General features: G+C 46.3%; 3 protein-coding genes across 4 annotated transcripts; 2 read left to right on the top strand and 1 right to left on the bottom strand.

Annotated features, from left to right (window-relative positions):
- The first annotated feature begins 1,472 nt into the window (after positions 1-1,472).
- On the top strand, positions 1,473-2,962 carry LOC6739129 (circadian clock-controlled protein daywake). Of its 2 annotated transcripts, none has more exons than XM_002085886.4 (5): positions 1,473-1,652; positions 1,989-2,081; positions 2,140-2,293; positions 2,344-2,627; positions 2,690-2,962. In XM_002085886.4, exons 1-5 carry the CDS (start codon positions 1,562-1,564, stop codon positions 2,887-2,889), a joined length of 822 nt encoding a protein of 273 aa, XP_002085922.2. In that variant the 5' UTR covers positions 1,473-1,561; the 3' UTR covers positions 2,890-2,962. The 2 variants fall into 2 exon arrangements, with proteins under 2 accessions (XP_002085922.2, XP_016032973.1); XM_016171944.3 differs by having other exon boundaries at positions 1,992-2,081.
- Positions 2,963-9,336: 6,374 nt separating this feature from the next.
- Positions 9,337-10,270, bottom strand: LOC6739130. Its single transcript, XM_002085887.4, has 2 exons — positions 10,105-10,270; positions 9,337-10,039 (listed from the first exon to the last, which is right to left on the bottom strand). The coding sequence occupies exons 1-2, from the start codon at positions 10,198-10,200 to the stop codon at positions 9,533-9,535; spliced, it is 603 nt and encodes a 200-aa protein (XP_002085923.2). The 5' UTR covers positions 10,201-10,270; the 3' UTR covers positions 9,337-9,532.
- A 92-nt stretch (positions 10,271-10,362) lies between these two features.
- On the top strand, positions 10,363-11,388 carry LOC6739131. Its single transcript, XM_002085888.4, has 3 exons — positions 10,363-10,549; positions 10,612-10,926; positions 11,034-11,388. Exons 1-3 carry the CDS (start codon positions 10,484-10,486, stop codon positions 11,247-11,249), a joined length of 597 nt encoding a protein of 198 aa, XP_002085924.1. The 5' UTR covers positions 10,363-10,483; the 3' UTR covers positions 11,250-11,388.
- Positions 11,389-15,114: the final 3,726 nt, after the last annotated feature.

The following is a 15,114-nucleotide window of genomic DNA, read 5'->3' on the forward strand; positions in this document are numbered from 1 at the left end:
CCCCTTCCCCGTCCGCCACTTCACGCAACTCCGAAGTCCTTTTTGTCCTTTTGGGTCCTGCTGCAGCTGTTGTTTGGCCCACCAGTGAGAAAGCCAGACCGTTGGAGAAACAGCAGGAGCACCAGCCCAACCTGCCACACAAGGGGTGCATGGCTCAACGTTAATGGAGCCCTTCGAAAGGGACAATGGCTACGCCAGTGGGAAAAAGAAAAGCCCGGACACACAATTTGTGACAATTCCTTTTTGCGGATTAATATTTGCTCTTCCCCACCGGGGAACTCTCTCACCGGTTGCGCCTTTATTTGTCTCGCTGCCCTTTTCCTGTTTGCCACTCCACTTCATGCAAATTAACTTGCCAGAAATTTTGCAGGATTTTGCTGCCTCGGAAGCCTGACTTCCAATTGGAATTAAAGCCAGACATTCGGACGGGCTATGAGTTTTAAAGGACAGCCAAGGGCAACCCTTTATGGACCTTTGGGGAAGCAGCTCTGATTACCACCCGAGATTTTTGGTTTCATTGTGTTAGGACTTAATTATAACGCAGCATTCTCCACTGATTATATTCGGATAAGCCAAATATTTAATCTTCTTTTGAAGTACTCAAAGCCAAGAGTATGTTGCTTAGTTTCACCCAATGGGATGAGGATTTTATAGGTATTTTCACTTTCTTGATTAGACCAGCGCTAACATTAAGATGGTTAATATATTGGCTCAGGTCTTATGAGTTAGCTGCCAAGAACGGTTTATAAATGGCATAGATAAATTGTTTTGCTTATTCTTCACATCTTAGCTGATTGCCTTTCAAATCGAGACAACGAAAAACTACTGGCTTGTTCTGGAAGCTTTTCTTTCCAACTTTTTTGAAAGGCTTTCAAGTGGGCTAGACGGTTGCTGACAACTATCCTGATATATGGACTTCAGCTTGGCCACGTCCGAGCAAGTCTTGGTTTTCTCGGACCCTTGACCTAAGACCCCCGTTGACGGACAGTAATTCCCTGAACTTGCTGGCCTTCTTCGCCTCAGCCTTTTCCGTAGCCTCTACTTGAGGAGAAAAGTTAAGGTTAGTTTGCAGGCCGTCAATAGAACTGTTTGTGCACCTGGTTTCGCAACTTGTCCATTGCCCATTCGGCAGTCGTGGTCGCAGTCAGTAGTCAAGTGTCAACATCGGCTCAACTCCACACTTGCGTGATTTGTTTTCATTGAAGACTTCTCCCCGTCTTTCCCACCGCAGCCATCCGATCTGATCCGCGCCGCTGCGAAGCTGGAGATCGATGACGAAATGGAGCTGGCAATTCGACTGCGAGAGCTCAGCTGGCGGACTACTGTTCTCTTGGCTGCCCCACAATTGGCCAACTAACCAACCGTGCGCGATAACGATGACGATGGGATTGCGAAATATCCAAGCAAGCAAGCCACTCAAATCAAGTTTTTCCGCCAAACGAATGCCGCGCAGAAAATATGAAAATGCAAGTGGTTTCATTCAGTTTTCATTTGCTGCTCGCTGACGCTGGTCGCTTGGCCATTCCACGAATATCGACCACTAATTTGGATTCGGATTAATATGGCAATGGCCCGCTTGGAACTGATTGTGCTGCTGGTGGCATTTACCACTTGCCTAGTTCGAGCCGAAGATGGTTTTTTGAAAGAGCCGCGTAAGTGCGCTGCCTGATTGCTAGATCGGTCAATGAAAATGGTGTTACTTCTGCTGCTCAAGTCTGCTTATTCTTAGACCCAAGTCCTGAAACAGTTTTAACACCCCCCGTTTTTGGCTAACACATATGTGACTAACCCGCTTAGCAGCTGGAACTCGCTGTTCAAATAGCGCCAAAAATATTGCACCACTAAACCGGATTTGTTTTTCTGAATTCTCTGTGGGTATATTGTTTGCCTCACTCGCACTCGCACCCGCGCTCGATCCGAAACCAAATCCAAATTCGAATCCAAATCCAATATGAACTGAACTGAACAAAATTCTAACCGAACCGCAGCAGATTACATCAAAGAGTGTAGGATAGCCGACAAGGACTTTGTCAACTGCTCGACCCACAGCATCCAGCAGCTTTTCGATAAACTCAACGATGGTGGGTAGATGATCCTGCGATGAGGGTTCTGTGCTGACTATCTGCTACCGATTCATAGGCATTCCCGGGCTCACCAGCATCAAGAGCTTCGATCCCTTCTATCTCAACCGCATCCGGATCACGCAGGGCAATAGCAACGCGATCAACCTAAAGGTGGAGCTGGCCAACGTGAAGATCGTTGGGTTCGGGCACACGAACGTCCTGGAGAGTCAGTGAGTGAGTCGCAATGAGTCGTATTCCGTAATGCAGTCATCCTTTTCAGGGTGTTTAAGAAGGACTACAGCTGGAAGACCACCTTTACACTGCCCGAGATGAAGCTCCAGGCGGACTACAGTCTCTTCGGTAGGATCCTGCTCATCCCGCTCAACGGAAAGGGTCAGGTGTTCCTGGACGCGGAGAACATGACGGTCACCATGCACACGAAGACGCGGCTCTACTCCAAGGGCGGGTTCACTTTCTACAACGTGACCAACCTGCACGTGGACTTTAAAATGGACGGGCTCAAGTCGTACTTCTCCAACCTGTTCAATGGCAATAAGCAACTGGGTAAGTAGCTGCAATCTCCAGAACCCATCCCCTGACCACTTTTTGAACGCCTTCGGCCGCAGAGGACAGCACCAACAAGTTCTTCAACGACAACTGGCGGATGCTGGCCGATGCCCTGTACACGGTCATCACCCAGACCATCGAGGACATTCTGCTGGATGTGCTGAAGAAGATCTTCCACTTCATTCCAGCCAACTTCTTTGTGAGCGACATCCCGACGCCGGAACAGCTTTATGGAAGGGCCAAGCCGAAACCGAAATGAGGAAATTGTCCGTAGAATTTGGGAGTGGGAATCCTGTGAAAAGTAGCCAATAAAGTTTGTGGAAAAACTTGAAGTGACCCCTTATAGGAGCAGCACACATAGATTGCTGGAAATGGTGAAATGGTTTCCTGCCTGCTCTCAAAGGCATTAGTGTCGGTCAACTGTTGCCTTAGTCCTGGAACTGCCGTCTGGTAGGGTAGAGTGAAACCTAATGGCGGCACCTTAATCAGACATTGTTCGGCCGTGTCCTGGAAAATATATCAGGATTGCCGTCACTGCACAGACAGTCGGCAAACGATGGCTAGGATCGACCCGACTGGGTAAAAAGTACACAAACCTGTATTACACAATTGCACTCGGCAAATAAAGCCGTAACCCGGCGGCAGGAGTCGGGGATTCCCGCCGAGGGTAACCGCACATATGGCAAAGTCAAAACCGGAACCAGAACCAGAACCAGAAACACAGAAAAAGGCGGAGCCGCGTGTTCAAATTAATTGCCGCAAAAACAGTCCCAGACCCCAAATTAATTTACATTTTTTGTGCCTGCCTCTGCTTTTTTTTCCCGGCCAATGTGTTTGTAGCCTGCCAATAATTTGCTGCAACTGCTGATGCTGCAGCCGCAATTAAATCGTTTGGCGCAGCGGTAGCCATTACAAATGCCGAACAATTAGTTTAAATTTAATGCGCAATGCATTTCGGCATTTTAGTTGCGCAATTCTGCGGTTTCTGGCGCCCTTCCGACCTCGGAGCTCTCATTTTTTGCCAACTGCAAGACGGGCCAAAGCCAAAGCGACAAATCCCGTGCGTGATTGCAATAAATTCGGTGGCCCCTGGACCGAAGGCATCCCAAAATGCAGTTTGCACACAAGGTAAACAAACAGCAGCACGATCCGCGCCCCAAAGAATGGAGGGGCAACCGCCTCTCCACCATCCAAAAGGACCACCAGTTGACAATGGCGGGCAGAAAAACCCGGAAGACAAACACGAAAGGAAAACTATACCGGAATGGGGTATTCGGGCCAAAAGTGCGGAAACGGTCGCCGTCACCGAAAGTATTTCAATATTCCCAGCCAATGTTGTTCAATATTTGCTGTGACTGTGCATCGGACTCATCCCCTTTTCCACGCCTCTGCAATCCACATCGGCGATCTCCTATATATTCAGCCTAAAAGTATGTGGCAAGTGCTTGAAGGGTCTACACTAATAGTATCTAAAATGTTAGTTCACTTGTACCTTCACTTTGTTCTTTCCGAATGCTTTTTATCTTAAAGAACGCTACATAAACATTCGGTATACCGTTGCCCAATTAAGTAAATTTGCTGGCATTCGTCTGCCTATTGGATAATGTAGAATAATTTTACAACTTTACATGTAGACTTACATAGCAGGCAAGTAAAGTAGAAATACTTTTAAAATTCTTTCCCAATGGACACATTTTTCACTTCCCATCTAAAAAGTGCCTAAATAATTTAAAGTTGAACTCACTTAAACCCAGCTTGTTTCCAGAACATTGTTATTCTAAAAATGCCTGGTGGTCAACTGGTATTTCCGATATTCTGAAATTGTAATTGACGCATTGTAATTCAATTTAATTTCACATATTATAAGCAGTACAATAAATTTAGAAACCTCATATAAAAAAAGACATATGCTAGAAAATCACAATTAACAAAGGTAGATGTCTGAAACTAAAATATAGGTACCCAAAAAAAATCTAACTGTCACAGAAAACTCTTCGTTATCCAAAAATCAGTGTTGCTGGTAACTATGCAATATAGTCACATATAAATCCAGTTCGTCTTCCTTAGCTCTCCGATGTCATGCAGATACTCGCTTGACTAACGGCCCCATTAGAAGCCATAAATTAAACATTTAATTATAACGTCGACTGCAATGGGCAAATTAATTAATACATAATTTCAAATTAAATGCTGTCATTTCAGCAGGGTTAATTCTCCGGCAGTGCTGCAACATGCCAAACAATACCGCCGTAAAAATGTGCCACACAGGAGTGCATGAACTTTAAAGCCGGAATAATACGAATTTATGGCCAAATAATTGCAATCTCATTAGGACACTCGGCCGGCAAACCGAAACACGGACATGACACCAGCTCCAACCGGGCCAATTTGCCATGTTAAAATAAATATTCGCATTTTGTGAAATATTTAACAATAATTGAGCGTAAAATAATCGCCCAGCTCCAGCCCCGCCCCTTCGACGGAGATAAAGCCGTGGAAGAGCTCAGACACGGTCAGCTCCGATACTGCGCTCCCAGCCGGCAACATCCTGCATCCTGCGTCCTGCGACCAGCAGGCAGCTCCCAAAGGCTGAGTGCGTTAATTGCAGTTGCCGTTGCACAGGACACGGATTGCGGCGACAGCGACAATTGTAATTAAATAGACACCGCACAGGACCGCTCCCCACTCCCAGTGCACCGCCCCTACCACCCTGCGATGTCCCTGGTGAAGTGCAACGGGATGATGGGATCGGAGGCCAATCGCTTGTGCGGAATGGAAGTGCCAGGATAAGGATTCGCTGACGATTTCAGAGCATATGCCAACATTTGAGGATTATATTTGGGGGCGTAAGGCACATTCTGTTTAATAATTCTATTTATACTCAAGCCTCAATGAAAATGTATTTTTAATGACTCCGTTGATCAATAAGCCCCACTGTGCAGTCGAGTTGGTCGTTTATTGGAAGTTATTGAGTTGTCGGCATTAATTTTGCATATGCACGTAAGCGGAAAATAGAACGCCGACTATTTTGGAGCCCGTTTAACGAGACCCACCGCTTTAATGCTAATCTCGTATAAATAAACAACATTTCGGCCCAATCGATGGCCAGGCCATTAGGCCAATTGCTGGTCATTGTCATTTGGATCGCAGCGGATTTGAATGAATAGGACGATGGGGCGAGCACCCCGCTAGCCCCATCACCATTCCGAGTGTTTGGCTTATTTGCGAAAATTTGTTGACACTCAGACCTCCCCAATCGCAAACGGAACAAGCAATCAAAGAGCGGCAGCAGCTTAGCAGACTTCCGCCAAGGATAACGGGAGACGCCAAAGGATGCCGGCGGCAGTCGCATCGCCTTACAAGATTTTATTTACACCTTCTGCGAAAATGTTTACACTTCAACAGGCAGCGGCAATAAGAAGAGGAAGCCGACTGCCCTGCCACGCCCACCGCTCCCCGGCGAAATGCTGAAATGAGCAATATGTAAACCTCCAGGACGCCAACGGCAGATCCCCAAACAATTGAAAGTGGATTTCCACCTGGCAAAAAATTACTCAAACAGAAAGCCAAAAAAACTCATAAAAACAGGAAGAATGCCAACGGCCCTTGAATAATTCCAGGATGTAAGAGGGATGCGAACTAGGACACGGAAGAGGAGCCATAAGGAACGTTGTCATGGCGCAAATTTATGTAAAAATTTGTAGCAATTGCAATAAGTTCGTCCACGCCAACCCAATCCCCATCGCCATCGCTGGCGGCACTAAGGAGCATAAAATTTGCGTGCAAGACCAAATAAATTCTTTCGATTTCAGCCAGTTTTTATGCGCATTTTAAGTGTGGCATCGAGGAGTCGTGGTGCCTCAAGGGACTCGCTTTGTAAGCCCAGAGATATCACTTTATTTTAAATGCATTAAGAACTTTGGCAAAAACTGATTACGAAATTCGCTCAGCCTTTGTTTGCCGAGCCCTTCATGATGTCTGAACCGGAGTCAGAGATGCCAGGACTGTGGAAATTAACTCTCAGCTGGCAAATGCCTCGGAGTGCAAATATTGAGCAACGCCGAAGGTTTTTGACTGGCGGCCCAGTCTCCTCAAAACGCCCTACCCCAAGGATTCGCAAGGAAGCGAAGGATTTTGTATGATTCACTTGGGAAACTGTTGCCCACTGTCGTCGCCTGTTATTTTTGGCAATCTGTTTGTTTGTCGATTGTCTGTCAGTTATGCTACTTATGCCTCATCCTTTATTCTATATTCCCAGCAAAAGTCCCTCGGCTCGGCCTGATTTAATAAGAATCCCTTTCGCCCCGTTCCTCGCAATTAACATAATTTTATGAGTGGATTTTCATAGTTGAACAATCTTCAGCCCGCGGCATTTGCGAAAACTTTAAATTTCAATTCACTTAAGCTCTTGTGGGGGGAGAAACTTTCGCCAGGCCATTGAACCCAGGACGGTCCCCATTTTCGCCATAGGTCTCTGAATATACAAATATCCAATTCAAAGACCCCGAGAGACTTCAAATATAGTTTAACACCATTTCCCCTTTCTTTTTGCCGACAGTGATTACCGCCCGAGGGCGTCATTAGCATTCCATTCGAGTGCGGTGCAAAAGTTGTGATTTCGATTGCAGATCCGCCGACCAGCGAATCCGAACAGACAGCGCTAACCCACAGAACTGAGACCGGATTCACTCGATTTCGGGGTTAAGGTCTCTTGGTAAGACCATATTAAGATGTAGGAGGCGTCGCTGCTCGAAAGAGTTATGATCTAATCGAGATAGAAGACCCCGCTGTAAATCATGGCTATCAGCAGGTCATCGAACCCACCCAATCATAACTGGGTTCTGTCTTTCATAATAGCCAAGAATCTATAATTGCGCCAGCGATGTCATCAATATTCCCTCCTTCTTGCGATCGATTTGCATATCCAACCCAATTTTCCAGTCCCCAATTCGCGTTCCTTTGTTGGGGGCGATCGAAAATTTTGGGACAATATGTGCGCCGGTTATTCCAGAAGAACTCTATTTAAATGCAATTTGAAAACGGATTTCAAACGCCAATGGCAATAGAATCGGCTTTTATTTTGGAACCTGATTGGAATTCGAGATTTGGGCCAAATAAAGCCCCAGTCCGAGAACCCAAATCAATCTGCGACAATGTGACAATAATAATTGATAACCTTAAAGCCGAAAAAGCGCGAACTCGCTTCCAATTCATTCGGTGGACAAACGTCGAAGGTGAAGCGAACCAAATAAATTCAATAAAAGTCACTCAAATGTCGATAATTGAAATGCGTACACAAGACCAGCCACAGCAAATGCAGAAAATAAGCACCTCAACTGAGCAGGACAGTAAAAATTAACATTTTTATATAACAAATTTAATTTGGACAATTCGACCGAATCGAAAATTGCATAAATTTCATTTGCAGCCATCCGCTGGCGGAAGGTCGCCAGGTGGGAAGTGGGAAATGGAAGATTCCGACGGCGAAGGGAGCTCGCTTTTATGGACCCTAAGCCGAGGCGAACGGCCCAATGAAGATCCATACGAGGCTGCGAGTCGTTGGACCTAGTGCCGAAAGTATCCATTATTCAAAGTAACGCTCTGACGTGTACTGGTGTCGCAATTAAGTTCGCGCCCCGAAATTACGTACTGAACGGGAGGCTCAAAGGAGCCGCTCTCTTCTAAGTTATTGCACTTTCCTACTGAAGATTTATAGCTCGATGCGAGCTCGCTTAGATATATGGTGTGGGTAGAAATTTTTAGCTTATTTCCCTCTCATCGAGTGACTCACGGGCCTCAACGCGACTTTAGCTGCTGTCAACGACTCTCGTCGCGAGCGATGTGCAGTGCATCCTTAATTACAGATTCGGCGGGAAGGGACGGGATGGGATGGGATGCGGGATCCGGGATGCCAGGAGATGCCCCTTCTAGGACTGTGCTTCGCGAAAAATGTTAAACATTCGCAAGTTTTTATTATCGCGCTCAAAGTTGTGGGAAAGTTCCTGCCCCTGCAGTCGTACGCCTTCTTACGTGGCCTGTTTGGTTAATTCGAGATAGTTAAACAAGGGGCAACCATGCGGCTGTGCACTGAGGGGAAAATACCAAAATGAGGAACAGAACACTTGATTCAGACTGACTTTCAATTCAAAATTTAGTTTCCCCTGAAGTTTAAACGCTATCGCAGCAATTAAGGAAATCCACTTTACAAACGTAAGCCATACTACAGATTCAGTAATATTAGATGCACTAGCAAGTTAAATTAAAATTAATAATATATCTGTATAGATTTCTGTAATTATCACGTTTCCATTCCATAAGTGAATATTCATGAATATTATGTTCTATGAACATAAAGCCAATAATTTTATTATCCCAATTTTATTAGCCCAGTCTAGTCTAGTGCAAACCAATGGCTCGGGCAGACCTCGACTGGAAGATGAAGACCCGCATTTCTTTCTCTGTGTGGGAATACCATACCTACGACTATCGCCCCTACTGGTATCAGCCCAATCAGCTCGTCGGAATATGCATTTGCAGGGGGCTCCGCTGTGCTCCACACACACCCTAAATCATTGTCGTCTGTTGCTCATCAGCAGCCCCTCCGACGCCATTATCGTCGTCATCAATTGCGCTGCCGGTGGCTGCCTGCAGACAGCTTGTCACCGTCGGGTAAACATGCGAATTTCGCAGTCGAGCAGGCAAACACGTGACAAGCGGCTAAGGAGGATTGCTGGCGGCGGTGGGTGGTGGGAGGACAAGACGAGGCGACAATGACGACGTCAATGGTGCGACAAAAGGCAGTTTGAATACCAAAACGAGGCAGTGTTGGACGCGCATCAAAACTTTATTGGATCTCCTCCGAGCCGGAGATACCATGAGGAACATGCAGGGGTATATGTATCTTAGCCGAGACTGAACCGCTTAAGGTTGTCGAAGCCCTTGGACTTGTCGATGCGGCCGAAGATGGTCGACCGTACGATCATGCCGCCCTTGCTCGTCGAAATCATCATGCCGAAGCGGAACTTGGCCTCCGGCAGGAAGCTGGGCAGCATCTCCTCGTCCACATTGTAGTTCGTCAGGCTGTAGGTGCCGCTCCGGATGGGGCACTCCTTGAAGAGGGTGCCGTGCTTGAGAAGGTCCTCGTAGATCGCGCGCACCAACGGATCCGAGTTGCGCTGTTTCATCAGCTTGCAGAAGTTGAGCGTTCGGTTTATCAGGGTGGAGTAGTTGCCCTTGTCCGTCTCCAGACCGAAGTCTACCACCAGCTGAACGTCCTCTATGTCCTGGTGCGTCTTTATGTCGATGCTCAGATTTGACTCGCCCGAATCGTTTTGCAGATCCACCTTGAGGTCCACGAACTTGTCGTTGGCCTCGAAGTCAATGCTCGTGAGGATGACCTTGAAAGAGCGCTGGCGAAGGCAATTAATCAGAACTCTGTCCACATCCGGTCCCAGCCCGATCCACCCCAACTTACCCACGCTCCAGTCAAGGGCATGAGAGCCACCAGAATCAAGGCCACGGCACAGCAGCTTCGGATGACCTCCTTGCGCATCTTGCTCCAACTATCCATTGAGGCTGGCTCTTATTCAATTAGTCAGTTTTTATATGAATCCAATTAGAATTAGTCAGGCCCCACTGGGCGACAAAGCGCTCCGAACATTAGGCGCAGCCACGTGGTCGTGGTGAATTAAGTCAACTAAGTGGGTGGACTTTGGAAAAGCATTCAGCTGTTTCGAAACGTAGTCATTTTCCGATAAGATCGAACTGAAAATCGCTCAGCCCATTTGCATATAAATAGTGCTGCCGCCTGACAAAACCAGACAGTGGAGTCAGCTAACTGCAGTCGGTCCATAATGTTGATGTATACCGCGGTGCTGGTTCCCGTCCTGATGGCCATGTGCCATGGCTCCCTGGCCGAGGTGAGAGTTCGCAGAGTAGCTCCTTGCCACTGAACTAATCCCTCAGCTGGCCTTTATTCCAGAAAATGATGAGGCCCAAGTTCAAGGACATCAAGATCTGGAGCGACGAGAAGTTCGTCAGCCACAAGGTGGTCTACGACAACAGCGACCCCCATCTGAACTTCTCCATGGAGGTGCACCAGGAGCTGCACGACGTGGACATCCACCTCGAGGTGCGCATCACCAACAAGCAGGACCCGTACTACACCACTAATCTAAACACCACCCTGAACGTCTGCCGCATCCTGGGCTTCGCCAACAAGTCGCCGGTGGGGCGCTTCGTGCACGGATTCATCCGCGAGTTCGGCAACATCGTCGATAACTGCCCAATCGCCAAGGTGAGTGGAGCACTCTTGTCGGGGTTCCAGCTGACCCTCCCCCACTCTCGGTCACGTTCTAGGGCCGATACCATTGGCATCGCATTCATTTAAAACGCAAATTACAGGGCTCCTACTTCATCAACAAGTTCTGGTGGCCAGAGGACCCAACCACCGCCATGCTGCCCGAGCTGGAGTTCGAGATCGTCTGGCAGGCCATGCACTTGGACGCCAGCAAGAAGCGCACGCTGATCATGAACGACCACTTCGGTGGCGACTTCGTCGTCCAGGACGTCAATAATCTGAAGCCCGGCATCTTCGCAATGCTGCCCAAGGTCGCCTAGAAGCTCCACTAGCCTCCTTCCCGCCCTGGAATGAGCTACCCAGCTGAGTCGCGTGTCCCAATGGTATTTAATTAATGTTTGTCAGTGTCACTTCGTATTATCCAGAAAGCAAGCAAATAAAGCTGCCGCAGAAAGCAAATCAGGGATATTGTTTAATGGGAAGCATGATTTTTTAATCACCGAATGAATTGGAACCGAATTGTTAAGTTTAAGAAGAAAGAGCGATAACTACATAACTTGAAATTATAAAGCTTCCAACGTCCATAATTTCCATGTCATATCCGTATAGCAACATTCTATTTGTATCTACTTCGTTTCAAACGAGTACTGTTGATATATTTAATTGTAATTATTTCATTGAAAGAAGACATTTTTGTTTATAACTTCTTTTCAATATCGAAAGAAGCGTTTAAAGTGCTTGCGAAGCTCATATAATTGCCAATTGTCAGTTTCCCGCACAACCATCAATGTCAATAAATTTTTTTATATTATTCACGTGCTGCTCTCGAATTTCGACACTCGGCGATTTCGTGTTTTTGAAGCATTCCCAAATTGAATTAAAATGGTACGGATTCGAGAGAAACAAGAGGCCCGCAACATCAAATTATTATTCAATATAGTCGCAACGAAATGTTTGTGACTTGTGCCATGCCCATTGTGATCCGACAGTGACAGTTTGCGAATTTTAAACCGCTTTTAGCTATTTTTTGCCCTATTGAAGGTGCCACTTGGTATGATTTATGCGAGTTTGAGTTTGCCGAGCTTTGGATTTGGTTATTTGGTCATTTGTTGATTGGCATATTGATGCAGTGTTGCTGTTATCGAGGAAGCCATAAAACGACAGGAACAATGAGGAATGCTAACAAGTTCTCGGCGCCTCTGCCTCGTTATCCGACTCGATGATGATGATTCCCCCCAATAAAATTTCCAATTTCAATTACCGAGTATAATAGGCCCGGAATGGAAATACAAATCTCTGGACAAATCTGCCCCAAACAACTTTTATCAATTACCCGACCAGCAGCCACCAAAAAGAGGTGTAAAAGGTAAATGTCTTTGTGCTATGATGGTCCCTACCCTGGACCTTCCTCGACCCAATCCGCACAATGCATTTGTTTTCACTTTGTTGAACTCGTGAAACTTTATTCCTGCCAAGAAAAAGTTCAGGGGTCAAGCCAGCGGCCATTTAAGCTCCATTAGACAGGCACACAAAGCGACATAACGCCCCAGATCCCAAGGAGAACCCCGGTGTAAGAAAATCCATTGTCGAAGTCGCCCAGCTGTGCCTCCTCCCTCCGCTGCGAGGACCCCAAAGGGTTCGTCCTCATCTGATTACAGTCCAGTAAATCTTGAAAAATTGCCATTCAATGCTAACGTTTTGAAAACATTCATCAATGGGTTGGCTGCGACTCAGCCCAAACAATGAGAATTTTTCTAACGCGACTTTGAGGTTGCTGCACTGCTAAACAATCATTTTTTCAGCTGGGTTGCATGGAGCTCTTAAAGCCGATTTGACCACTTTTTTTCTCAGTGCACGACAGAGCCGCACATATGCCAGCCAGGCCAACACCCCAGCCGAGGAGCACTTCAGCCAGCCAGTCAAATCTTCCCATTTGGCTAATAAATCCTTGAGCAGCTTATGGAGCAACGTCTGCGCATAAATATTATGGCTGGCAACTGGTCAAGAGGAGGGACGATGTCGAAGCACGAGGAATGGCACCAAGGACCCGCCAGCACTCACTTTTCACTCGAATACGTCTCGTCTGCTCCCCACATCCCACCATTTCGAAGTAACTTCCCTATGACAATTGAGCTGTGCATTCCGAGCTCGCCTCGAACGTGTTAAATAATACCCTATCGTGGCGGAAATATCCGTTCGGAGAGAATCTCGACCAATGCATTAGGTACAATTGGTCTACAATTTATGTACCTCTCTACGGTAGCGTTCCTTTTAACATATTTATCGGATTCCGATTTCAAAAAGATTTGTCTTTGGTAACGAAAATATTGCACATTAAGTATCAATTAAAAGGAATCCAACAAATTAAAAAGTAAAATAAAGTATGAGTAGAGCCTTACTTAGTAGAAGTCTTTATCTTATCTTTTAAAATAATAATATAGGAAATAGAGTATTGAATCCTCGCCTTGTTTTTACAAGTGGTCCCTGTGATCCCAACCGGAATTCTTGAGCTGGCATTGGATTTCGGTTGACTGTCGTGTTGGTATGCCTGCTGTGGATTTCTCGGCCCTCTGCTATGGTTGTTGCTGATTTCTTAAGTATACTCGCTGCCCTAAAAGGATATGCAAATTGTTTGAATAGTAAAGGACATGCTAAACAATTCCAGAGCCCCGAGTCTCTAGTTGAACAAACAAAAAAGGAAACTAAGCTAAACAAAACATTTCTCTTTCTTTTTTGGCTTTGCTCTCTGTTGCCGTTTGGTGGAGTTTTCACTTGGTCACCACATCGCAGCTTGTTGTTGCGCATTAAGTTGTTGCAACAGGAACAGAGGACATTCATTCACATGGCTTGCAGCTGAGGAAATGTTTTAGCATTTCACACTGGCCTGGTATAAATCACAGATCCCCATGTTATTAGGCATCCAATTCCCTTTTCCAATGTCCACGACATGGAACTGTTGCCTCCGCCGTAGGTTTATTGAATTCGTTGATAATGCCAAGGGCAGTGTGGGACGGAGGGCTTTCCTTTTCGGGACAATAAATCTCCTGTTTCCAGGGCTTAGTCCGAACAATTTCTAGCGCATTTAAATCTCGTACAAAGCCAATGCCCTGTTGCGGTGGAAGCGGGTTCTCTAACCATGTTTCAATGTTCCCTGCAGTACGGAGCCAGATTATTTGATTTACTCACCTGAAACCACAATTAGTGCAAAAACAAGTTCCTTTTCTTGTTCAGGCTTAGTTACTCCAAGTGTCTGAAGAATTTGTTTAAATGGGCATTAATCTACGACTCCTTTAAGATTTCCCATGCCACACCAACTTCAAGAAGGGGTTAGGATCCGAAGGGAATATCTGATGGAAAGGACACATTTTCCTCCGTTCTGTGCTTAGAATCGGCATCGATGGTTGAATGGCAATCTGGAAAATGACAACAATAAGGGTTGGCCCAGCCTAACGTAGTTTACCTTTTGGCTGGCGGCATTTTGCTTATTTCGTTTCGTTTCCCTCAATTGCTGCCCAGTCTGCGGACAAAGTTCCCTGAAATGCAATTTTGTAGCGAGAAAATCCGATAAAGAATTTCTGCAGCCTGGGGATGGCGGCATTCTATATTTTTATAAAGAGCTCTATGCGTCTGATCTGAGCAATTAATGGACACAAAGAAGTAAATGTGGGGATTCGAATATTGTTAGCAGAATATAACCCCAATCCTGAACTGCTTCCAAGCAGTTATGCATGGGCAATCTATCTCCACTTCGCCAAAGACATCGCATCCCCCTCTGTCACTCGCTGTTATCCTTGGCTTTTTGAAACGACTAAGGATATGATGACGTGCCGTCGCCAAACCGCACTCTTTGTACATGCCCACATTCAGCGCAATTTTTATTCACATCCAATAGATTTAAGTATCCAGGGCTTGGGTGCCTCCATCCCCTCGTGAACAGCAGCACATTTATGCACAGTTCAAAGACCAAAATGAATATTTTATTTGATTTGATTCCAGGCGGGCTGACTGCTGAGCTGAGCTGCGAGAAGAGCATTTCCGTGCGCTCAATCTCTGGCATAATATACTCCAGGGATAGGGCCAATTGTCTGCCGCCTTGGAAATGCGCGGATTCGCCGCTCGCCGGATAGAATATGTAGATGTGCGTGGGTGTGCCTGTGGATACGTCTTAAATGCTCTAAATAATTC

The sequence above is a fragment of the Drosophila simulans genome, chromosome 3L, assembly GCF_016746395.2.
Source record: "Drosophila simulans strain w501 chromosome 3L, Prin_Dsim_3.1, whole genome shotgun sequence".
In the NCBI taxonomy this organism is placed as follows: domain Eukaryota; kingdom Metazoa; phylum Arthropoda; class Insecta; order Diptera; family Drosophilidae; genus Drosophila; species Drosophila simulans.